General features: G+C 43.4%; 1 protein-coding gene across 2 annotated transcripts in view; it reads right to left on the reverse strand.

Annotated features, from left to right (window-relative positions):
* Positions 1-25,838, reverse strand: part of MED23 (mediator complex subunit 23) — a 115,726-nt gene that overhangs the window by 57,882 nt on the left and 32,006 nt on the right. For both annotated transcript variants that reach the window (XM_075862388.1, XM_075862387.1), the window contains exons 10-12: positions 24,712-24,807; positions 4,976-5,176; positions 4,240-4,383 (exon numbers count right to left, since the gene is read on the reverse strand). In XM_075862388.1, the coding sequence (XP_075718503.1) occupies positions 4,240-4,383; positions 4,976-5,176; positions 24,712-24,807 (441 nt within the window). The remainder of the gene's footprint in view (positions 1-4,239; positions 4,384-4,975; positions 5,177-24,711; positions 24,808-25,838) is intronic.

Raw genomic sequence — 25,838 nt, forward strand, 5'->3', positions numbered from 1 at the left:
TCGTTAGCATTTTGACCTCACAGGTTTTTTGCTAAATGTATTGGAATTAGTCTGTGAAAATGAAAATCTTTCATTTTTTGGAAAAAAAACGTAGAAATGTTTACATTTTATAAGGAATAAAAGGAGAAAAAGGACCCCCACATTTGTAAAGCTATTTCCCCCCGATTACGGGAATACCCCAAATGTGGTAATAAACTGCAGTTTGGACCCACGGCAAGGCTCAGAAAGGAAGGAGCGCCATTAGGATTTTTAAGCGCAGATTTTGCTAATAGTTTCTGGTGCCATGTCATGTTTGCAACGCCCTAAAGAGACCAAAACAGTAAAAAAAACAAAACAAAAAAAACAGAAAGTGAACCCATTTTGGAAACTACACCCCTCAAAATACCCATCTAGAGGTGTGATCACTTATTTGACTCCAGTTTTTTTTTGCCGAATCTTATAGAAATTTGGAGTGAAAAATAACATTTTACATTTTTTCATAAAAGCTTGAGGCCAGATTCACACGAGCGTGTGCGTTTTGCGCACGCAAAAAACGCGGTGTTTTGCGTGCGCAAAAGGCACTTAACAGCTCCATGTGTCAGCCCCATGTGTGGTGCGCGTGATTTTCACGCACCCATTGACTTCAATGGGTGCGTGATGCGCGAAATACGCCCAAAGAACGGACAGGTCGTGACTTTTTCGCAGCGGACTCACGCTGCGTAAAAATCACGCAACTGTCTGCACGGCCCCATAGACTAATATAGGTCCGTGCGTTGCACGGACGTATATCCTGTTCGTCTGAATAAGCCCTTATAGGACAGATTTTTCAGACACCAAGCATGCAAGTGAAGAAAAGCACCTCGACATTTTTTGGGCTATTTCTTCTGAGCTTAGAAATACCCCCAAAGTGGCCCTAATCTGCTGTTGATGGACATATGGCAGGGCATGAAAGTATTGGAACACCACAAGGATTTTGAGGCATTATTTTACTTGTATGATTTTTGGCTACGTCATGTTTGCATAGACCTAAAAACTAAAATTGTGCAGATACTACACCAGATTACAAATCCCAGGTATTCATCTAGGGGTACAATGAGAATTTTTCGTTTTGTTATGGAGGATGTTGAATTTTTAAATGGTGAAATGTTTATGGCAAATAAAAGGTACGGTAATTTTAAATGAAAGGGACAATAATTATAAATGAAAGGGACAGGTGAAAATAAAATTTAGAACTCCAGGGAGGTGTGATATATCTGGAAGCACTCCTTTATACACAGTCCAGGGTGGGAGGGACAGTTGTTGCACTGGTATGTCGGGTCTCTTCTTATGCCTCGTCTGGCACAGACATGACACCATTTCTGGGGGTGGATTTTTTTTCTCTGTGGACGGCACTTCACCAGGAAAGTGGTGCCCTGGAACTATCCTGGGAACATCACTACTTGCAGAGGCACTAGTGGCAGAGGTAGAACTATGTGCTACCTCCGCCACATTACCAAAGAGAAGGGATTTTATTACCTTCTCCTGGTATTCAAGGTACATCCCCTCATGACCAGTGCTACTGTAAATTAGAAACGAGTTGCATAATGGCATTTGGATCAAGTACACCGCCAGTATTTTGTACCAAATTTTTGATCTCCGCATGGCATTTTACAGCTTGAGCATCTGGTCAGATAAGTCCACCCCCCTTAAATTTGTTATACGACTGGATGCAGACACGCCGTGAAGTAGTGGTGGATGTTGCACCGCTCACAGGGACAAGGGGTCAAGTGGCATCATGTATGTCAACATTAGGACATACTTCTTGTCCCTGAACTTTAATGAAAAAAAAAAAAAAAAAAAAGACCCCCCTTTGCTATGGGGTGCCCTGCTCTCCCCAAAGCTGCAGGGTTTGGCTGAGAAGGGTCTTTGGGAGTTGCCTTTGGTTATTGCAGACCGCCCCACATGCCCCAGTTTTTTGCTTCGCCATACACTTAAACAGAGGTACCAGTTATCAATGTACAAGTGGTACCCCTGATTAAACAGTGGGTGCAGGAGGTTCCACACAATCTTCCCAGTTGTGGTCAGGACTGGGGGGACAGTTCTGGGGCTCAATGTTACTGTCCTTTTCCTCATCAATTTTAAAAGTATGCGTGTAGCCCAACTTCGACTCACACAACTTGTCAATTTTAATGCCTTACCTGGCACGCTTGTTGGACAAATACTGCCTGAATTTAACTCTTCCCTTGAAATGCACAAGGGACTCTTCTAAGGGTATGTGAAGAGGAACATTTTTGGGTCAAATAAGAGTGGCGGTCTAATTTTGAATAGTCAGTCGAAACTGGGGTCATCGGTGATTATCGTTATGTAAAACTTTTTGAATTGCCTCAAAACGAGCCCTGGGCATTGTGGTGCGGTATAAGAGGCAGAGATAGAGCACATCAGTGGACCAATAGGAAATCACTGATGGCTTCTTATTTAGGCACATATTCAGGACCAATCCCCAGAATTGAAGCATTTCTGCTGTGTTGGTGGAATGCCACCTATTTGGGCTAGCAAAAAAAGAACTGGGGTTTACAGCAACAAATTGTTGCGCATAAAGATTAGTCTGCTCAACAATTTTTTCAAAAAGGCTGTCCGAAAATAAGAGCTTGAAAAATTATATTTCTGAAAACCCTGCTGTCTGTACTTGGACCCCTGCAACAGCAGTAAAGTTCAGTACTTGGGTGGTGTAGGAGGTTGGGGCAGCAAATTAGGTTCGGGTTTAACCTGAACACTAACACTCCTGCGACTAGGTTCCTCGCTGTGTTTAGGAGGGCAAAATTGGATCCAGCATCAGTCGCACTTTGTGTCCGATGCGAGCATCTCATACGCCTCTTCTGCGGTATATTTTCTGCAGGTAATTATTTTTTTTTTTTATGTACAGTAGATGTATATGTACACTTGTATACTGTAGAGAACTGTATCCAAAAAATGCATAATATAGAACTTTTTTTTGTCTTTTTACGTGAAACACAAAACGAATATATTATTTATTTTATGATACGGACTGACACAAAGCAACACTAAACGGACACAGAGCAACGCTTTTTTTTGTGTGTTTTATGAATTTCGAAACAAAAAACAAAGAAAAAAGCTCCCTTATACACTGGGAGAGGTAGGAGAATGTTCTCAGTGGGGGAAACAGTGTAAAAAATGTTTTTTTTTATTACTTTTTTTCTTCCAACGACAATACAGGCTCTGATCTCTCCAACATACATACACCAACAGAGATCAGAGCCAGTAAACCTATTTTACTGAACTTCTGTGCAGACTAAGGCCCCATGCACATGACAGTATATTTCACCAGTAATTACGGACAGTAAATACGGACCCATTCATTTCTATTGGTCACAGACACCTTCCAGTATTTTTACCGATGGGTGTCCGTGCTGAATTTTTTTTTTTTAGAACCGGTACTATTCTGGTCAGTAATTACGGCAAAGACTCTGATAGAAGTCTATCTGAGCTTCCGTAAATACCAACGGCTACTAACGTGCATCCGTAAACCGTGAGGATGTACGGAAGCATTGCTAGGCAACATGTAGAGGACATAATGTGCAACCTCCCTCTTTTTGTAAGGAACCGTATATACGGATGCAATACAAACCATATTTCCGGACACCCTTCCGTATATACAGATGCCTACTGATACGTATTTACGGTCAGTATTTCGGGATAGATGAAAATACTGTCATGTGCATGGAGCTGCTTTGATAGGTCCCCTTTTAGGCCCCATGCACACGACTGTGCCCGCAATCCCGGCCCGCGATTGCGGGCACAGCCGGCCGCTAACTGACAGCCGCATTTTCGGGCCGTGCTCCCATACAAAGTATGGGAGCACGGCCCGCAAAATGTGAAAGAACGGACATGTTCCATAATTCCCGGAACATTTCCACGGCACTGACACCCTTCTGTAGTGCTACGGAAAGGTGTCAGTGTTCAATGAAAGTGAATGGCTCTGTTTTTGCGGACCGCAATTGCGGTCCGCAAAAACGGAGGTTTTTTGCTGTCGTGTGCATGGGGCCTTACTCTGCGCTCTGTACAGTTAACCGATGCTGCAGTGTAGCACCGTGTGGCGGTTAACTCTTAAAGAGCGGGCGTAACTACATGTCAAGGTGCGAGAAGTTACTGCTCACATTGACGTGCAGTTACGTCAAGGTGCGGGAAGGGGTTAAAATTGATATTTATAAAAATGTTGTACATTTTGAAAACAAAAACAAACCTGTTTAAACAAATACTCACCTCCTTTTCTGGGTACAAGAGGTCAAAAAGCTTCATAACCGGTAAAAAGTCAGCAAGCGCATTCTTCTGTATGCTTCCAGAGATGAACTGAAGAAGAACCCACATGAGATGGTCCCTGCCTTTGATAAGACCTCGACCTGCAAGCTGTAACAAATACATGTTACGGACTGGTCTACAGAATTATCAGCCGATTCTGGATGTATTTGATCAACATTACCTTACCTTTTTTTTCTTTTTTTTTAAAGATTAAAATCAATGAATCAACATTTATATTGAAAGAGACTTTACTGTACAGACAGACCTCATGCCAGCGCTTTCCTGTAAATTTTTACACTACATCTATAACCAGAGTGGTTTACAATTATACCATTTGTAATAATATTGCATCCGGTCATTAAAATGATTGTCCCATCAGGACAACCCGTCAATATGCCCTATTAGGACAGTTATACACCATAGAGACTGAGAGGAGAGATGCGAACAAGCAACAGATCTCACAGACTCTGGAGGTCCATGTATTACAAGAACAGCGATACATCTGAATAGTCCTCATGTAACAGGACACATATGTATAGAAAGCAGAGTCTTTTTCCTGAAAAATCTGCTATTTGCTGGGGGTCTGTGATAAAAACAAAGAGGAGCTCCACAAGCCTATACTGTATGTACATAGATTACGGAAACTTCAAATACATTTTCCTATATGCTACAAACACAATTGCTGGATACCGTTCAATACCTTTTGGTGAAGAGACAAGACCATATGCGGAAAACTTGCAAACTGAAAAAGCACAAAGAAAATCAGCTGGCTTGAAAGATGCTGCCACAACAACTGGCTTGTTCCACCATCGTCAAACTTCTCTTCGGTCTCCGATCGCTCCATGGCATAGACCACCAGATCAACCAGCTGGTCCTCCAGCACAGGACATCGCTGCTTGTGCTGAAAGGTAGAAATGAGTATTCCAAAAGGTCCTGTGCTCCAAAGTGATGAATCAGCACAGAATTAAAGGCAAAAAGCACGGAATGGAGCACACGTTAAGAACGCTAATGAAAGCTGAATTCAAATGACAGACATATTTCATATATTCTTAAATATCCTATGAAATATAAAAATCGGAAACCCGACCCGCAATGTATCCTCAAAGCAGACTATGCCATTTTAGGTTTAGACAAATTTGACTAATAATGTATTACTTATAACGTTGCAGATGAACGATAAAGCACATAAGGATGTCCTAAGTAATTCTAAGTATTGCCATTTGGGGCGCTGTCACCAAAACTCAGCTTCCATTTAGCTTGTTACACAGAGTAGATAAAAAAGAAGCGGAAGAATAAACAATGAATTGCAGCGTCCCTTTCTGCAGGCAAAATTAAACGTATATATTTTTGGCTAAAAAATATATACAGAGGGTCAATAGGAGTCGATAAAACAATGAAATGCTATGCAATATTGATCCGTTAAGAACATGAATCGCCCATTTCATGAGGTTATTTAGCATTTATTAAAATATAGGTGCAGATGACAGACTTTTTTTTGCCATAAAAAAGGGATAAGGAAAGGGACTACCAAGTTAAGGCTTTGTGCACATCTGCGACGTACCGTCGGAACGGAATCAATACGGTAGTCGACTACGCTATTGATTGCGTCAAAACGACGGAACTCTTGCACAACGGAGACAAACTCAAACCATTGGCACTGGATCCGTCACCATTGAAATCAATGGCGATGGAAGCGGAAACCTATGCCTTCCGTTTGTGTCCGTCAGGGCTCCGTTCCGACGGAAAACTCTGACGGAACGGAGCCCTAGTGCAGATGTGAACGAAGCCTAAGGTGCGTACGATCAACGTCATCCTTACATGCTCTTTGCCAGCAGAGAAACAATTAGAAAGATGCAAGACTAACAACAATTTGGCAAGACATGCCGTGACAAAGAGTAACATGTAGTCTCTGGAGAGCAGCCAGAAAGGATCAATCATAGAACAGGTGTATGTATATGTGTATGTATATGTGTATATATATATATATATATATATATATATATATATATATATATATATATATATATTGGCTCGAGAGCCACAGACTGAGTATTGCTGGCAGTTGATGATTTACTACCTTCCCTAACAATAGCTGCCAAGCATATCTATGCACTTTCCCTTGTGGTTTTATGACAATTTTTATATTTATGTAAATGAGGCTTTCTAAAGTACAACTGGGCGTGTTTAAAGTTAAAGTACAACTGCGCGTGTATTGTGTTCGTTACATCGGGGCGTGTTTACTTCTTTTACTAGCTGGGCGTTTTGAATAGAAAGATCATCCACTTCTCTTCAGAACACCCAGCTTCTGGCAGTGCAGACACACAGCGTGTTCTCGAGAGATCACGCTGTGTCGTCACTCACTTCCTGCCCCAGGTCCTGCATCGTGTCGGCCACATCGGCACCAGAGGCTACAGTTGATTCTGCAGCAGCATCAGCGTTTGCAGGTAAGTAGCTACATCGACTTACCTGCAAACGCCGATGCTGCTGCAGAATCAACTGTAGCTCGCTCGTCCGACACGATGCAGGACCTGGGGCAGGAAGTGACGTCACAGCGTGATCTCTCGAGAACACGCTGTGTGTCTGCACTGCCAGAAGCTGGGCGTTGTGAAGACAAGTGGATGATACTTCTCGTCAGAACGCCCAGCTAGTAAAAGAAGTAAACACGCCCAGATGTAACACACATAATACACGCCCAGTTGTACTTTAGAAAGTCTCATTTACATAAATATAAAAATGGTCATAACTTGGCCAAAAATGCTCGTTTAAAAAAAAAAGAAAAAAAAAAAGTTGCTCTTATCTACATTGCAGCGCCTATCTGCTGCAATAGCAGATAGGGGTTGCAAAATCTGGTGACAGAGCCTCTTTAAACATATAATCTACACAAATGAGAAATAGCGGTTTTCCATCACTAAACTGAAATACCACTTATAGCTGACAACACAAAAGGGATTCCCTACAGACCTAATGTTTTGACACTGGCGCCGTCAGGACATTGTATGCAGCGGCGCAACATACAAGATCCTGCAAGGCATGGGCAGCACGCGGCCCTGCGCAAGTGCATGGCTATATTCAGCAGACTTTATATTATAGGGGCACAGAAATTGTTGTGGGCAGTGTGGCTGTAAAGGAGAGCAGTGGCTGTTATGGGAGTACATAGGTGGCTATGGGGATGCAGACGCTGTTTTGGGCGCTCTGTGGCTGTAATTGGTGCACTCAGGCTGTTATGAGGGCCCAGAGGCAGCTATAAGTGCACTGTTTTAGGGGAAATGAGGCTGTTACTGTATATGGTGGCACAGAAGCTAAGGATGTATCGTGTGGACACTGTGGCAGTTAAGGGGAGCAGTGGCTGTTTATAAAGTTTATAGGAGTTTACGGTAGGAGTTCCCCGGATTAAGAATATTTTTTTCCCAGGGGTTCCCAAATGCCAAAAAGGTTAGGCAAATAGTGACCTAATGTGTCCAGTGCTAGTGAGGAATAGCTGCTTCTAGTGCACCAATATTATTTGCATGTACAGAGAAAATGAATATATAAATCGTGGGACATCCCCTTCAAATAGAACTCAATGGTTGGGATATAGTGAAAGGGTTATATTTGCAAAAGACCCTTCTACTCTATTTTATACACCTAACTTTGTTAGTCAGATGCTATTCACGGTCTACTTGGCAACAGACTTATAAAGACTTATTAAAAAATGTGAACCAAAAACACATGAAAAGCACAAGGCCACATTCACACAGGGAAAGATATACTGCATAAAAGTATCCGCTCTGGAACCCGCAAGGAATTCCAGCCAAAAAACAGCACCAACTTGTGGTGCAGTTATTCAGGTAGTAGGTCAGCAGCAGAAAACAGTTTAAAAAAAAAAAAAGAAAAAGAAAACATAAGCAGCTTATACTTACCTCGTTCTCCGTAGTCATGGCAACACGTCCCTCTGTTGTTCATTCAGCCCAGCCTCCTGGGATGACTGTCATCCCATGTGACCGCTGCAGCCTGTGATTGGCAGCAGTCACATTTGATGAATCTTCATCCCAGGAGGCTGGGCTGGATGCAGAAGTATAGAGAATGGGATATGTATAAGTTTTTGTTTTTTTTGTTGCGATCTTTGCAGCAGAATCACAGCAAAACCGCAACATTTGCTATTTATTGAGTGTTTTACCTCCACATTGAATGCAAACCCACAACAAAAAAAAACAGCTATTCCGAAGCATAAATTGATATGCTGAGCATTGCGCAGCGTGTGAATGAGATTTCAAATTTCGTCCACATTGCTGCTACTGTAATACACTGCGAAATACGCTTTCTCTGCCTCCCATTGATGTCAATGTGAGGTCAGAGGTGTAAACGCCTAAAGATAGGGCATTTCCCTTTTTCCCGTGAGCGGTTTTGTTCCGCTCAGTGGAAAAACACGCCTCCGCCTCTCATTTAAATCAAAGGGAGGCATTTTCAGCCGTTTTTTTGGCGCGTTTTCCACGTCAAAAAATTGTGTGAACTGACCCGGTCTTTTTGTTTGTTTTTTTTCTATTATAATGTACAAATAAAGATTTGAATAATCCACTACTTTGTAGGTTTTTAATTTTGGTATATAATTGTGCTTGGACTGATGCAATATTGTTATATAGAAACAAAATGGATTAGGGCTTATAGACTATAAACCACGCTTGGATATATAACTCCGATATAGGAGACAACGATGACTCACTTTTAAGAAAATTTTACTGTTGCCCAACAATAGTCAGTAGTGCTTTCCCACAGCCTTCCCCTAGTAGTCAGAACTGTTTGCCTGCCACCTTGCCATAGTAGGCAGAGCAGTGCTTACCCCCCTCCTTCCCCAATAGTCAGAGCAGTGCCTTCCCCCAGTAGTCAGAGAAGTGTCTTTTTCCTTACACCAGTGACCAAACACTGTTATCCAGTACATTTCTGTGACTTTCCATCAACATTGCAGGCAATTAGCTACATGTGAGTAGCCTATTTACGTCTGTTGCATGTAACTTCCCGTCCCTGTATCAATATTTGCCAACTGTGATCAATGCAAGGGGAGCACAGAGAGCTTTTCTAATCCAACAACCACTGGCTGCTCTCTGCCTCTTTACGCAAGGATGGAGCTGAATGTTCTCAGTGACCACCCATCTCCATGCATACGGCAGCGGGCGGAAGCCGATAAATTATGTTCACACTACAGCGTCCGTAACGGCCGAAATTACGGGGCTGTTTTCAGGAGAAAACAGCCCCGTCATTTCAGTCGAAACGGAATGTGCAGGCGCTTGAACGCCGCGTCCAATACGGTCGTAACTGGAGCTGCTTTTCATTGGAGTCAATGAATAACGGCTCCAATTACGTCCCAAGAAGTGACAGGTACTTCTTTGACGCGGGCGTCTTTTTTACACCCCGCCTTTTGACAGCGGGGCGTAAAAAAAAATGACCGTCTGAACAGAACATCGTAAGACCCATTCAAATGAATGGGCAGATGTTTGCCGACGCTATTGCGGCGCATTTTCGGACGTAATTCGGGGCTAAAACGCCCCAATTACGTCCGTAAATAGTGTGTGTGAACATACCCTAAGTTAGTCTTCATGAACTAATCTGTTGCTATGGAGGCAAGTGAGAAGAAATTTAAAAAAAAATACGCCAACTTTGACCATCCAGCGCTCCACACTTTGTTAGAATTTATTACGCAGCCGAGCGCACACAATTTTTCTACATTACTACAGGAGATTGCATTCTCTTTCACGGGAACGTACCTACCCCATTGCTAAAAACTTTATCTCAAATAATTCAGTGTAGAGTAAATATATCCCGTGTAGTCACCATCTCTGGAAGCAAGAGAAGGTGCATGCGCAAATCTCATTATCAGATTCCCACCGTGCAACTGCCATTGAATTTGTGGCCAGCAGCAGTATATGTTGGTTAAAACACACCAAGCATTAAACCAGTAAACCTAGCCACGGCAGTAAAGCATAACGTTGCAAAGCAACACATTTCTGTCAGATTATTATAGAACTTGAGAAATTGGTTAATAAAATCTGAACAGAAGAAAACTGGAGACTGCTTGTGACCCCTTGGACGACAAAACTTGAGAAAAAAAAACTCATCCAAGACAAACACTTATAGAAAAATTCACAACACAACACTATAAAATGAAGACTATCTAGCATGCAAAAAACGAGGGTACAGGGCTTGAAATTAACTAGTCCTGCACATCCAGGAGGAGTTCTATCTTAGAAACTGCTGTTGATGGGCATGAACACTTTGCTCAATACATACAAATCAGACAGATATATGGGAACATCCTAATACAGTAAGTGGCTCCGTCCTTTCAACCATGCATGAACTAGTCATTTAGGGCAATGGTGACCTTGCTAAATATTATTGACATAACCATCACTGTGATGGCCGAGTAAACAAAAATTATTTCAAGAATACTGAAGCTCTAAGGCCCTGTTCACAGTTTTTTGCAGGCAGAATCTGCTGCGGTAATTTTTTTTAAAGTCGTTTTGCACCACAGGCATTTGACGCGGTTTCCGCGACAAAAAAACTCTGAACAGGGACTAAGGCCTAGTTCACACAGCGTTTTTTGCCGCGGAAACCGTGTCGGAAAAAGAGTAAAAAAAAAAGTCAGAAAATGCCTCCCATTGATTTCAATGGGAGGCAGAAGCGTTTTTTCCCGCGCGCAGAATAACCGTCTCGCGGGTAAAAGCAGCGACATGCCCTATCTTCGGCCGTTTACGTCTCTGACCTCCCATTGACATCAACGGGAGGCAGAGAAAGCTTATTTCGCTGCGTTTTTTGCCGGCGGCGCTCAATGGCCGCGGGCGAAAAATGCAGCGAAAATCGGCGTGCAGGCAGAGCAAAATCTGCCTCAAAATTCCAAACGGAATTTTGAGGCAGATTTTCCGCCTACAAAAAAAACTCAGTGTGAACCCGGCCTAAAGATTCTACAAATTGCCCTCAACTTCCAAGATTTTTTAAAAAAAAATTACACTTCAAACTGTAAATAGTGATTGAAATGAGAAGAGCAGAAATTGAGGTTCACTTCGGCTACAAAAGAACACCGAATTTGACAAATCTAAGCTTGCTAACAGAATAATTGTTTTCTCAGTGTTCATTAGAAGACACAGAAGATCGTAGGTAGAGACTGCTGCCACTAGTGTTAGCGCCTCCTACAGACACTGAGCTAATAGTTTCTCCTACTGCTTATGTACAAACCTAAGAGAAGCAAGGTAAACAGTACATGAGAGAAAAACTCTCGATGGTGCAGGAACAAAGAACATGGGGAACCCATTCAGTAAAACTAGATGATTGCCAAAAAAATAACTGGGCGGAAGCTGTGTCCCCAAATGAACACAGCGAGAAGAGAATTTTAAAAAGGTGAGAAAAAAGAAATATAAAAAAAAAAAAACATCTTATTTTCTCACTTATATCATTATGGGACCTGGGAAGGAAGAAGAGGGGGAAAAAAAAAAAAAAAAGACTATCCAAAAGGAATATAAGGCTGTCAAGGCGTTCGGAAAAGCGAGATTTCACCAGGATGTCGGCCAGGTATGGTGTGATATGAGCACTGTAGCAATCACTGAGAGGGCACAAAGAGAAGTCACCAAGCCATAGGAAAATGCCACTAATAGTGGCGGGTTTAAGCCGCAAACCTGAAAAGGAGCTGTTGGGCTAGGCCGATTGGGAAGTGGAATCACCGTTATGCACAGAAAAATAAATCGCTTTCGAGAGGCGATAATTACACTTCGTGACTATCAACAGTGTCGCGCATAACGATCGAGGCGTGTTAGGTCCTGGATCGGGCAGAGAAACCTGCCCATCTTGTGGACCCTAGAAGAACTTGAGTAAAAAACGATGATCTATACTCCTAAGGAAAATAATTGATTACACCCTGGAGAAGGAGGAGGAAATCTATTGTGCGATGGCTAGAAGGAACAGAGATTATACAAGCTCTAGATTATAGTCCAAAAAGCCTACGTCGTAGACCCAAGAGGACCACAAGTGAAGAAGCCTGCCAACCTTACTCGAGAAAATCTGAGTAAGGGCTCACCTTCATGTAGAGGGGGTCCAGTGAGGATACATTTTAGAGGGTTGAGGTGGTGGGCGTGAGGAAGGTCATGGCTTGAAGCCTGGCTCCTTCGTTTGTTTAGATGAGCCATCTTCACACAAGGAACTGGGGCTTGGGAAAATGCCAATAGGAGTGGAACAATAACAATTTTCTTGGAAGGAACTGAGAGAAAGTCAATGGTTGTATTGGGATAAGCAAACTAGCTGCCAGAAGGCTCAGTAAGGTCGTCCAGAGGCACGAGCCATCTAATAGACCTGTGGGTGAGCCAATTCCACTTCCGAGGCTCCAAACAAGATGACCTAGCGGAAACGAGGTACCAAATCCACAGAGTTGAGCTAACCCAGATAGACGGAACAGACCTCAAAGACGAAGGCCTCCTACACACGGCCGTAGCTGTGTGCACGGTCTGTGAATACAGCATGGACGGGCAGTGGAGTGTCATCCGCGTGCCGTCCGCAACCACGGACCGTGCGCACACAAGATGTACATTCACTAAGCAACAATTGTTGCATTGATATATGACAATATCCGTTCACTTGATTAATTAATAGTATCACTGCCTATATGAACGATTAAAATTCGATTTTTATTGTAGAAAATCAATTATTGGAAGAAGGTCAGAGAAATGTGGGTGATGGTCCCTTCACAGATTTGAGGCAGCCCTCCACCAGAAATGCCCCTATCAATGATAATACCTCAATGGATGTATTTCTGGAGGTAGTGGTGGACCAGCTCAGGAAACTGGATTCTTCTAAGACTATCAAATTTAATACCTCCAGAGATGAGATGGCAGGCTTACAGGCCCTTGAGCAGGATGACAGTATTGTCATTAAACCATCAGACAAAGGTGGTAATATTGTGGTGATGGATCGCAATCAGTATAGTGATATGTGCCACCGCATTCTGAGTGACACAGCATGCTATAGAATTCTATTGAGTGATCCTTTGCCAACTTTTGCAAACCAATTAAAGAGATTGGTAAATCAAGGCCGATCGCTTAATCTGGTGAGCATTAATGAACAACGCTTTATCTTGACTGATCATCCACAATATGCCACCTTTTACAGCCTGCCCAAGGTACATAAGGGCATATCTCCTCTCAAGGGTCGCCCCATTGTCTCTGGGGTTGATAACCTGACTCAGAATGCTAGTCTCTATATTGATCGGATCTTGAGTCCATTTGTAGTGGCCCTCCCATCGTACGTCCGTGACACCATGGATGTACTTAGACGCTTGGAGGGCATCAAATGTGATCCTGGTGTACATCTGGCTTCACTGGATGTGGAGGCCTTATACAGCTCGATTCCCCATGCCATGGGATGCAGAGCTGTAGAAGACTTTTTGAAGGAAAGGGGAACACATTTTCAGGCCCATAACGAGTTCGTGGTCAGCCTCCTTCGTTTTGTTCTTGAGCAAAACTTTTTCCTGTTTGATGGCAAATTCTTCCACCAATTAAGGGGGGTAGCGATGGGGACCCCCTGTGCACCATCCTATGCCAATTTATATCTGGGCTGGTGGGAGAAAATGATTGTATTTGGGGAGGAGATGGATCGATGGACATCTATGATCATCCTCTGGCTAAGATTTATTGATGACATCATGATTTTGTGGTCTGGAACTAAAGAGGAGTTCAGCGAATTTGTGGACATCCTTAATGTTAACGAAATGGGGCTCTTTTTTACATCTGTTATCCATGAGAGTAAAATGACCTTCTTGGATATCAATATATATAAAACCGAACAGGGGTATATACAAACCAACATCTTCAGGAAGGAGACAGCAACGAATAGTCTCCTTCGATGGGAGAGCTGGCATCCCGCACCTTTGAGAAAGGGCATACCCAAAGGCCAGTACCTAAGGGTACGTAGGAATTGTTCCACTTTGACTGACTTCAAACTAGCTGCCTCTGACCTACAGAATAGATTTCGCCGGAGGGGCTATCCCCATGATGTCCTGGGATCGGCCTATCGCAATGCCTTTCAGTGCAATAGGAGCGAACTCCTAAACCCCAAAATACGTACGACCGATGACCAAATGCGCATTATAGGCACGTACGATTCATCAAATCAGGAAGTTATCAGGATCCTACAGACCTACTGGGGGATCCTCAGGACAGATCCAGATGTAGGGGACCTTGTAGGCAACAGACCATCAGTTACCTATAGGAGGGGTAGGAATATCAGGGATCGTATAGTCCATAGTCATATGTTGTCCATTCGCCCTACCACATGGCTTACACATAACATCAAGGGTACATTTAGATGTGGGTCCTGCAGAGCTTGCGAATCGATTTCTTGTAGCAAGAATTTCAACAGCCACACGACTGGTCGGACATATGTAAATAGATCCTTCATCAACTGCAAAACTAGGGGCATCGTGTACCTGATCTCATGTGCATGCGGACTGCAGTATATTGGCAAGACATTTAGAGAATTCAGGAGACGAATAAGGGATCATATAGGCGACATTCGCCGCAATGTGGACACTTCAGTGGCCCGACATGTTTGGGAAAAACATGGCGGTGATACCCACGTCATCAAATTCCAGGGGATTGAACAGATTAGGCCATCTGCCAGGGGGGGCAATTGGGACAAGAGGATTCTGCAAAAAGAGGCCCAATGGATTTTCCGTATGCATACCATGAAACCGGCGGGTCTCAATGAACAGATATCTTTCAACTGTTTCCTCTGAATTGGTCATATGTCACCTGGGGCCGGAGTGAATCATTTGTCACACCCTGCCCATGTTCAATTGCCCCATTGCCAGTCCTACGCATGAATCCCTATAATATGGCTTGCATTTTTAGGGAGGTTGGAGCGGACCCTTAGTGTGTAAATGAATTGCTATACATTCCCCCTTTCCCTCTGTTCACAAATACGGCGATCGAGTGCACAATGTCAACTGCACTCCAGGATTGCGGAGTCTCCCATTGCAGGATGACACACACAGCGATCGAATGTGCCACAGTGTGGGCTTAGGATCGCTGTGCTCTTCTCTGGTTACTCTTCCTAGCTGCAATATCCCAGGCCAGTGGGTTATGGCCGCCTGGTAATCCCTGGTTACTAGGGACGCTCTTGTTCCTCCCCCCTGCAGTGACAGCGAGCGCCCGGGGGCCGGCCCTGCTCAGGCCGCCCAGCCTCGCGGGGATTGGCTGCCCGGCCGCCGCGTCACTCCAGGGAGGGAGGGGTTAGTACTACTTATGTCCGGCATCTCACTAGGCTCGTGTTCGACCAGCTGACTAGTGTCGTACACGAGCCGGGTGAATGATCTGAGACACGCAATAGGTGTCTCCCGGCCATATCACATAATCAAATATAGATGTGTTGTTATCGCATCAGTGTGACCCCTGATGAATCACCGTGAATATCAGCGGTGAGGAAACGCGTAGGGACACGTGTTAGTGGCACGGATTGACCAGGTGTTATATCATAATACAGACAGGGGGAAGTGTTGCTTGGCAGCAAATGGTGCTAACAACAGTTGTTCTATCGCTCCTCCATCTGTCTGGTGTACCGTGCTTACGCCTTCTTAGTACCTTTGGCTATTTAGCCCAATTTTAGTAAGATTTTCTACAATAAAAATCGAATTTTAATCGTTCATATAGGCAGTGATACTAAGATGTACATTCACTTCAATGAGCCCGGACCGCAATTGCAGACCGTATAATGACATGTCCTATTTTTTTTCCGGTCTGGCCTACGGGCAGATACCACGGTGGTGTGCATTGGCCCATAGGGGAGCATGCATTCCATATGATCGGCAATTGCGATTCCGCAATTGTGGACAGTATACGGTCGCAAAACTATGGTCTTATGCATGACACCTAACACACAAAAAAAAAAAAAAAAAAAAAAAAAAAAGGTATTAGCGACGATCCAGAGAGACATAGAAGCAGAGCGATGGCAATGTATACATGGGATCCAGATGCTAGAGGACAGAATGCCTGACTGGATCCTTCCACTTTTTAAAAGGACTTTGTGAAAGTGGGAGAAAGTTTGTGAGATCTTATGATGCGCCGAAAAGAGGAACCCTCAACCAGAGACCTTGATATGGAGCATCTCTGACTGCAGCAATAAGGCTGTCCACATATGGAAGCCATTTAGAGGTTCTGTTCAGCCTCCAAGTCTGAAATATGATCGGAGACCTCCACCTCTAAAAAGTCTTCACCCTGTTGAGGGAACGCATGCGATCGAGCCTCTGGTAGAGTGGGGGGCCCGAGAAGGCTGATGGTGGAGAGCCTATCAACACCACAACTATTCTGCTTAATGTGGCATAAAAAAGGGCTGGTTCACACTTAATTTTTTTGCAGGTGGAAAAACCTGCTCAAAATCCCTACAGGAATTTTGAGGCAGATTTTGCCCCCCCCCCCCGCAGAACACTTGGCACGTTTTGGAGGAGTTATTTGGCTGCGCCCATGTAGTGCCCCAGGCAAAAAACGCAGCGAAAACAGATTTCTCTGCCTCCCATTAATGTCAATGGGAAGTCAGAGACGGAAACGCCTGAAGAATGTGCATGGTGCTCTTTCCAGCGAGTGTTGTTTTTTTCCCCTCAAGGGAAAAAACACCTCCGCTTGAAATCAATAGGAGGCGTTTTTTGGCGCAGCTTCCGCGTCAAAAACAGCGCCAGAAAGCTCAGTGAGAACGTGCTCAAAAGCTCATATTAACTGCGTGAACATGGCAGGTACAGCACCTAGGCGGAGTAACTGTGTTCTGCTATGAAAGGGGTAATATGGGTCCCAGCATGGCAATATCAGATCTAAGTGAAGAGGGTGATCTGCAGAACACAATTACTTTGAATACGGAAGGCGGTATTGCGGCTTCATGTATGAGAGAGTGTACGTAAGCGTGTGTGCGTCAGTCAGTAGAAGATAGTGATAGATGTGAAAAGTGAAGGGGAGCTGTGGATGGAGTCAGCAAGGGGAAAATCTAAGCGCTGCAACGTAGGACCCCGACCGCCTGTAAGCCTTCGCTTCACGCACAGATCCTTTTTTTTCTGGCAATTTAAACTGCATCAAATTCGCTTATAAAAAGGCTAGCATATTAAAATGTAATTTTTCTATGCCGATTTAGGTTTCTTTCCTTACATGTTTTTTTTTCTGCCATTTTTAAAATCCTATAGAGGCCTACGAGAAAAAAAATGCCTTGAAAAACACCATACCCAAAGCAAAAGGAAAAAGAGCCACTGACCACAAAAGCGCATCCAAAATGCCACAAACCAAAAGGTAGTTGCACGTAGTGCCTTTTATATTTGACTATAGGACTTTACTAAAAGCGCATTAAAAACTTTTTTAAAAACGCCACAAAAATTTGGAAAAATCCAGCCTAAGTGAGGTCGGAAAGGTAAGGTCGGCCAGAGAATCGTGGAGGCCTAGGGAAAGCATTCACTAAAGTGGAGAGAAGGATAACTCCCTCCGGAGACAATTATTCCCATGGAAGGTTCGCACGGCACCATACTCCCCTAAAATACTTTACTCAGTCCATCTTCATCCTCTTTGCTTCTACTCCCCCACAGTACCAGCAGGGTCACCCCTTCAGCCTCTTTAACCCTGTTGGGAGAGTATGCTGGAATACACTGGGGTAACAGGCAGGAACACTGAGTGACACAAAGGCTTGCTTAGTGTCCGCCTCTTAGTGGCAGCAGCCTATACCCAATGACACGAGCGAGCAAAGGTGTTTTTAATTGAATACAAAAATTACAGTAAACCACTCAAATGGATGATAAATATGCATGAAATTGAAAAAAGGATATGCCGCGCACCTTAAAATTCCCCAAGAATAAAGGATGGGGCATAGCAATTCTCATCAATGGGAATCTAACTGCTGAGACACCATCATTGGTAAAGTAAAGGGTCAGTGACACTTTTCTGAGCATCATGCTCCTATGAGCGGTGCTCAACTTCATTTAGAAAAAATAAGGGAACGGGCAGCAGTTATCAATGCTCACATTTTGTAATAGACGGATTAAAAATGTTGTCAATCTGGTTGACTGTAAATGCCAGGGGCAGAGAAGAAAAAGGATTTAGTCCTCTGCCTGTACAACATGTGATGCAGAGATGTGTTGTTGCAATGGGCGAAGTTCTGAATGACTTTATTCCAGTTTTCTGGCGCTAAAAACGTGCAAATTATGGTGCAAACGCCATACTTGCGCCTTAATGTGTGACTTTTTTAGCAGTTTAACGCTGATCTAGCCACTTTTAAAAAGGTGGACAGGGCTCAGCAGGAAGGGCGGGCAGCTCGCGTATATTTCACTTATGTGGCGCATAAACAGCACAATACGCAACAAGTGAATTAAGAGGTGTGCATTTCTTAAAAAATTTGTTGCATCTTACTCGTGCAGGCTTCAGTCTAAGACTAGCATATGAAATGCCAGACTTAGTAAAGCTACCCAATAGACTTCAAGAACTCCTACAGAACTACTTTAACCTATCAATATATCAAATATATTTGGTGGGGAAACACGTTCTTGAAGGCTATATCCAACTTAACAGCTCTTTTTTTTTTTTACTATTGTTGCTGAAATGCATCTGAAATGAAAAATGATAGCTGCTATCTAGACCTACGCATCTGCATAGTAACAGACAAACATATTTTGTGCGGTCCGTTCCTGGTCATGCTTCCGTCTTTCTGTTCCTTATCTCTTGCGAATATGCCAGGGGAGTAGGACTACAGGATCAGACTTCACATGGTTTGTTGTCGGTCACCATGGAAACATAGACCTGCATAGAAGCCAGTGACAAAAAATACTAGTATATATTTTATGAAGACTATTTGCAAAGTTGCTTCATTTTTATTTAGATGCATTAGAGAAAAAGAAACAAATTGACCACAATGGTGTACATAACCATAAGGCCTCATTCACACGACAGGGTCCGAGTGTCGGCCGGGAAAATCGGCCATTTTTGGCCGATTTTCCCGGCCGGTTTGCATCCGTACCGATTCCGTTCCGGGCTGAGTTGCCGTTTTTACCGGCCGATTTGCATCAGTTTTTTTCCCTGTCCGTTTTAAAATCGGATGAATTTCATTTAAATTTGTTGCCACACACAGCCCTTTGTAGATAATGCCACAGCCCCCCTGGTAGGCGATGCCACCCAGCCCCCTGTAGGCGATGCCACCCAGCCCCCTGTAGGCGATGCCACACAGCCCCCTGTAGGCGATGCCACACAGCCCCCTGTAGGTGATGCCACCCACCCTGCCCCCTGTAGGTGATGCCACCCAGCCCCCTGTAGGTGATGCCACCCACCCTGCCCCCTGTAGGTGATGCCACCCAGCCCCCTGTAGGTGATGCCACCCACCCTGCCCCCTGTAGGTTGCACCCATCCCCCCCCTTCCAGGAGAAGTCAGTGACTTCAATGTCCATATATGGACAGTGTAGTCACTGACTTCTCCTGAAGAGGAATTCCCTGTCACAGGTCGGGAATTCCGCTTCAGAAGTGAGTGACGTCACTGTGTCCATATATAGACAGTGTAGTCACTCACTTCTCCTGTAGCGGCATCCCCGGCCATAGAGTCGGGGATTCCACTGCAGAAGTGCGTGACTTCGCTGTGTCCATATATGGACAGTGTAGTCACGCACTTCTCCTGTAGCGGAATCCCCAATCCCCGGCCGGGGATTTGGGATTCAGACTCCTACAGGGAGCAAAAAAAGACCCTCCTCCTCCTCATGTCCCATTTTTTGACGGCCGGTTTTACCGGCCGTCAAAAAAATCGGTCGTGTGAATAGCCCCATTAGGGGTCTATTATTCCTAACGCAGCCGGGTGCCGGCCGATTTATGAACGGCCGGCAGCCGGCCGGGAAACCCTGTCGAGTGAATCCCGCCTTAGGCTAAATTTTATTTACAAAAATCGTATATGGCAAAAGGGAAAAAATATATGGTTTCCCTTATGCCAACAGCCTCCTCTCCCTCCTCTGCCATCAGCAGAGTCAATTCAAGATTAAGGATTATTTACACCTTTGAACTATTATTTTTTTTTAAATAAAACAATGTTAAGCAATTTTTTTTATTTATTTAATTTGTTTAAAAAAAGTTTTGTTTATTGTATTTTTAGATACAGCTTCTATGTATCCTGTATACATAGAAGATGTAAGTTGCCATCAAAGCCGATTCCATCAGGTCAGCAGGACGATCACTTCTAAGTTCATCAACTTTGTTCATGGGCTTGGACAGCAAGATACAGCTTCTATGTATACAGGATACACAGAACCTGTATCTTAAAAAGTAAAAACAATTATTTGATTAAAGTAAAATTGAAAAGTTGCTTATATATAAAAAAATAAAATAAATGTTGAGTTCCAGAGGTGTACATAGCCTTTAAGGAAGATTTCCACCGAGTACCTAAAAATTGACAATCACTATAACTTCTAATACTGATATCACTAAGTTTAGCGGTTGGGTTTTATTTGCTTAGAGATCATATTTTTTATGTTGCTGCAAGTATTTTTCCAAAGGTGACATCATGAAGTACTGCAATATTAGTTGCTACTCTTGAATTAGCTTCTCTGGAGCTTTGAAAACGATTATAAATGCTGACAATAATAGTTGTGTGTCTGTTTCTGAGAAGATACATTTAGGCCCATGCACACGAACGTGTTTTTGCTGTTGCAATTCACCCACAAAATTGCGGGTGAATTGCGGACCCATTCATTCCTATGGACCCATGCACACGACCGTAGTTTCCACGGTCCGTGCATTGGCCGGGAACCCGGACCGCAAAAAGATAGAAGTATTGATATCAATGTGTGCACGGTCCGTAACATGCGGGCGGCCCGCAGAGGACACAGGTAAAAATCCCTGACTTTAAGGCCCTATGCACACGAACGTGCTTTTGCGGCCGCAATTCCCCCGAAAATCCAGGGGAGAATTGCGGCCCCATTAATTTCTATGTGCCCATGCACACGACCGTGGCTTCCACGGTCCGTGCATGGCCCAGGAGCCTGGACCGCAGAAAGAACGGACATGTCTTATCATGGCCGTGTTCAGCGGTCCAGGCTCATAGAAAATAATGGAGAATTAAGACAGACTAGTTACAAAAGGACAAGCTACCTAACAATCCTATTTAACAGGTTATATCTGTGTATACCTAGAAACTTAAATGACTTTGTTCTTCAGCTCTACTATTAATTGGCACTGTGCTGACACCAGAGAAGAGTAATAAACGTAGAGGAGTAGACCGCTTACAAAGACTACATTTTCCAATCGATTGGTGACAATCTTCAGAGGGAGCATCGACCGACTGACAAAGTAAATATCCAAGACCAGTAAAACACAGCACTTATCCCAATACAACACTAAGGTTCATTCCAGTCATGAGACATTTTGGATTAGACAGCCTTAAAAGAGGACCGGTCACCTTTCCGGACATCACATGAAAACAAGGCAGCATATCCAAAAAGGAACTTTTTATTCACCCATGCAGCGTTTCAGCTTTATAGAGTCTCTCCAGCACGCTTGAGAAAGACTCTATGGAGCTGAAAGTTTGCATGGGTGAATAAAAAGTTCCTTTCTTGGATGTGCTGCCTTGTTTTCCTGTGATTTACAGCAAGGGACCCTTGTACCCTGTCATTTTATGTAAATCCGGTGCTGTTTTTTTATTTGGTTACCTCTCCGGACATGTCTGTTTTATCAAATAATTGTATTCACCATGAAATAAAAATTCTGGAGCATATTTTCTCAGAACTCTGCGTTGTGCTGTTCCTCGGTTATTCTTATTAGAAAATTAATGAATAAATTAACAACTGGGTGCTTAAACAGTCTGACAATGTTATTTCAGTGGTGACAGTCTCAGACTGTATAGGGAGACAGCCGATTGGCAAGGGTAATGGTAACACTTAGATGTGAATTTATACATCCCCTCCCTGCCAGAGGAAGATCTACCATGTGGACCTAAAATCACCTCCAAGGAGAGAGGCGATGGACCGGGAGAGGAGGGAGTAGCTGTACCAGGCTTAAGGTTGCTCCCTCCAAAGGAGACTTACACCTTCCAGAGCACCCCTAGTGAAAATAAGGTAAGACCTTGATAGGGGGTCTGCAACCCCGGGAGAAGTGTTTTCCTCAGGACAATCCTTCCATCCAGAGGACAGGAAACCTGACTGGGTGTGTGGGGAGGTGTCCCTTTTTATATCCTCAGGTTTCCTGTCCAGCGGATGGGATGTCTCTCCAGGGGTGCTGTCATAGGTGAAAGGGTAAAAATATGTTCCAGAATTGCTATTTCATGGGGAACACAGGTATTTAATAAAATAGACGTGTCAGAAGAGGTGAGAGGTCCTTTTTAAAGGGGGTTATTCCATGAATAATTTTCATACCAAAAAGTCCTATTCATTTGCAGTTTCTCATCTATACTGGCATGAAACTGCAGAGGCTCTGCTCCTTCCCTGACAAGTAGAAACCTATTCCTTTTGGCTGCTCTGCAGTGATGAGAGGATCACTAGAGAAGAGACCTGGCTGTGGACAGAGTGACTGAGCATGCGTGTCCACCAGCACTCCACTCAGTAAATGGACGTGCACATTTATTTTTTCTTTGAACAACTGGTGTAGCCATACTCTAATAAATGAATTCATTTTCACTGGATATTTTTTTTTAATGAGTTTATAATTTGATTTGTTAAATAAACCTAATGTTCTGTATGGAATAACCCCTTCAATGGGTATTTTCCAGGACTCTTAGATTGATGGCCTATCTTTAGGATAGGTCATCAATATAAGATCGGTGGGTGAGGGTCTGACTCCCACCAATCAGCTGACTGAAGAAGCCTTTTCCCAGTTTATAGGCACCTTCTGTAGCGCCTGGGATGGCAGCTGTCACATCAGTCAGCTAAATCGGCAGGGGTGCCGGGAGTCAGACCAACACCCACTGATCCTAAGGAAAGGCCATCAATATAAAACTCCTGGAAAACGCCCTTAAAGGGGTTTTCCAGCCAATAAAAAAAGCGATTGCCTATCCTCAGTATAGGCCATCAATAGCTGATGGGTCGGGGCCCGAAACCCCCACCAATCAGCTGTTTTGAAGGGGCTGCTTACCCTTCATTTTACTTACTCACTGTGAATCGGCGACATACATTTAGCGGCGATTCAGAGGTATTGCAGCCTTTTCTCCCATTGAAGTGAATGGAAGGATAGGCTGTGATGCTGGTGAATCGCCACTAAACGCACGTCGACGATTCACGGTCAGCTGATCGTTGGGGATCCCAGGAGCCAGCTATTGATGGCCTATTTTGAGAATAGGTCAATTTTTTTTCCACTGGAAAGCCCCTTTAAGCTTGAAATGTTGCACGACTGAAAAACTTTACAAAAAGTGTTGCATCGAGAGGGGAGTGGTGTCTTTAAGTTGTCTGGGATATACTGTATATTAGAAAAGAGTAAAGCATCCTGGCAACAGGCAAGTTAAATAATTCCCCAGCTCACTGTATTTTTGTATAAAATGGGTTACACACAAAGGCGGAGAATCTCTTAATAGAATGAAGTGGGTGGTAGGCATGCAGTGAAAGCAGGATGGGAATAAGTCTCAGTTATTATGCCTAAAAAAACAATTCAGATAATGCTGTATGCATGCACACAAAGAATGAGTACCGAGAACGTACAAGAAAAAAAGAAAACAACCTTTTGTAAAAGATACGCCTACATTTGTGAATGCATTCACTTACACTAAACCACAACACAACTCACTACATCATAAACATGAAGAGAAGGTCTAAATGCAAGTTTGGATTGCAGAAACACGGAAATTAAGATGGCACAAGGATGTCAAACTGTATGCAAGAAATTGGTATGTTGCAGTTTTGCCAATTTCAAGCCCTGACCATGTATGTTTGCGAAGTGGGATCAGTGGCTACAATGCAGCCAGCAGTACTGTTAGTCACGATACAAGAAGAAGGTTGTGAACATACCTGAGCAATGTTCAAGGTCTAGAGCATTGGAGGATGGGCAGGACAAGACAGAACAAAAATAAAGGAAGAAAAAAAGAAAAGACAAAACAGTGACTATGAGGCCTGCCTCAAGATGCCCAGAGTCAGAATATACCCACCAATGGCATCTGCAAGGGTAGCGGTATTCTACTTTGTATTAAATGAAATTTTGGAAAGCATTTTGGGAAATAATTTTTAGAGTATTATATGGTGTAGTAAGGGCTGACAAAGGGCTCTCCTGAGACTGGCCTTATAGGAAGGGGAAAGCAATGCAAAACAAAAAGTCATTTTTTAAATATCTACTGCACTATGAAACCCCCAGGCAGGAAGTATTGAGCTGAAGTTTTTCAAAGAACCCACAAGATACTAAAAAGAAATATGGAAGGAACTACTATTACAACTGTTTTGTTCAGTCTGCTATAGCAAAGAAAAATGTAAAAGGGATAAAGCAAGACGGAAAGGGAAAATATTCATGGTAATACCTGCTTGTTTAGACCTAACATGTTGCACACCATATCCCGAGAGTAAGGCTGCTCCAGGACATATCTCAACAGAGCAGTCTGTGGCTCAAATAAATCCTGCAAGAAAAAACATAAAACACATAGTAGAACACACAATTTAACATTCTTTACACACTTCCAGTATAAGGGCCAACTTCCTGAAAAAGCTTTTAAAAATGTTAAAGCTAAAAAAAAAAATATGAATAGTTTATGAAGATTCATGCACGGATCACTCACTCTCAATTCACTGGTAAAAACTGTTTTCAGACAGGCAGAGATGGAGTGAATATCAACTCACTGGGAGAGACTGTTACAGCTGCTGCCCATAGAAATCTATGGAGAGGGGAAGGATAGGAGGGGGAACAGCTGCAACTAGAGAGGTACAGAGACACTGCTGAAGCTTCTAATAAGTGTTCTACTGTCTCATCCCAGTGCTGATTTCACAGTTTCACTGCTGTATAATGTCCACCATGATGCTTCTAGTGTGAGAGAGAAAAAGGATAGACAGAAAAAATTAGAAATGGGGAGCAGAATCTTCTCTTTTCTGTGTGCAGTGTATGGGAGACATCATAGAAGCAAAGGCGAAAACTGCCATATACAAGTCATATAATGACGGGAAAGTCTTATCGCGCGACACACACACACACACACACACACACACACACACACACGTAGAGTACGGGTTAAAATAACAAAATATACAATATTTACCTGTTAAATCCACCGTCCCTTCAGCATGGATACTCCTGTGGTCTCTCCTTGGCAGAAGAGATGACATCCTGTTACCACTGTAACCAGTCACTCTATGGAACGTTTCTGCTGTAGTGGTCACATGCTAAACATGGCATGTCATCTCTGCTGCCATGTAGACCAAATTGGGGGGGGGAGGGGGGGGGAACCATGGGAGCATCGGCACTGCAGAGTCGAGTAGAGCATTTTAACAGGGGAGTATTGTCTGTTTTGTTACTTTTACATGTATTTTGTAACTAGATTTTTTTTCACACCTTAACATCAACATTAAAGGCTATGTAAACCTTTGAAAGTTAATTTATTTGAAATAAAAACGTTAGTCAGTGTCTTTTGTTCATCTTTCAAATAATTTTAATGTA

Source organism: Rhinoderma darwinii, chromosome 4 (assembly GCF_050947455.1).
Source record: "Rhinoderma darwinii isolate aRhiDar2 chromosome 4, aRhiDar2.hap1, whole genome shotgun sequence".
NCBI classification, from domain to species: domain Eukaryota; kingdom Metazoa; phylum Chordata; class Amphibia; order Anura; family Rhinodermatidae; genus Rhinoderma; species Rhinoderma darwinii.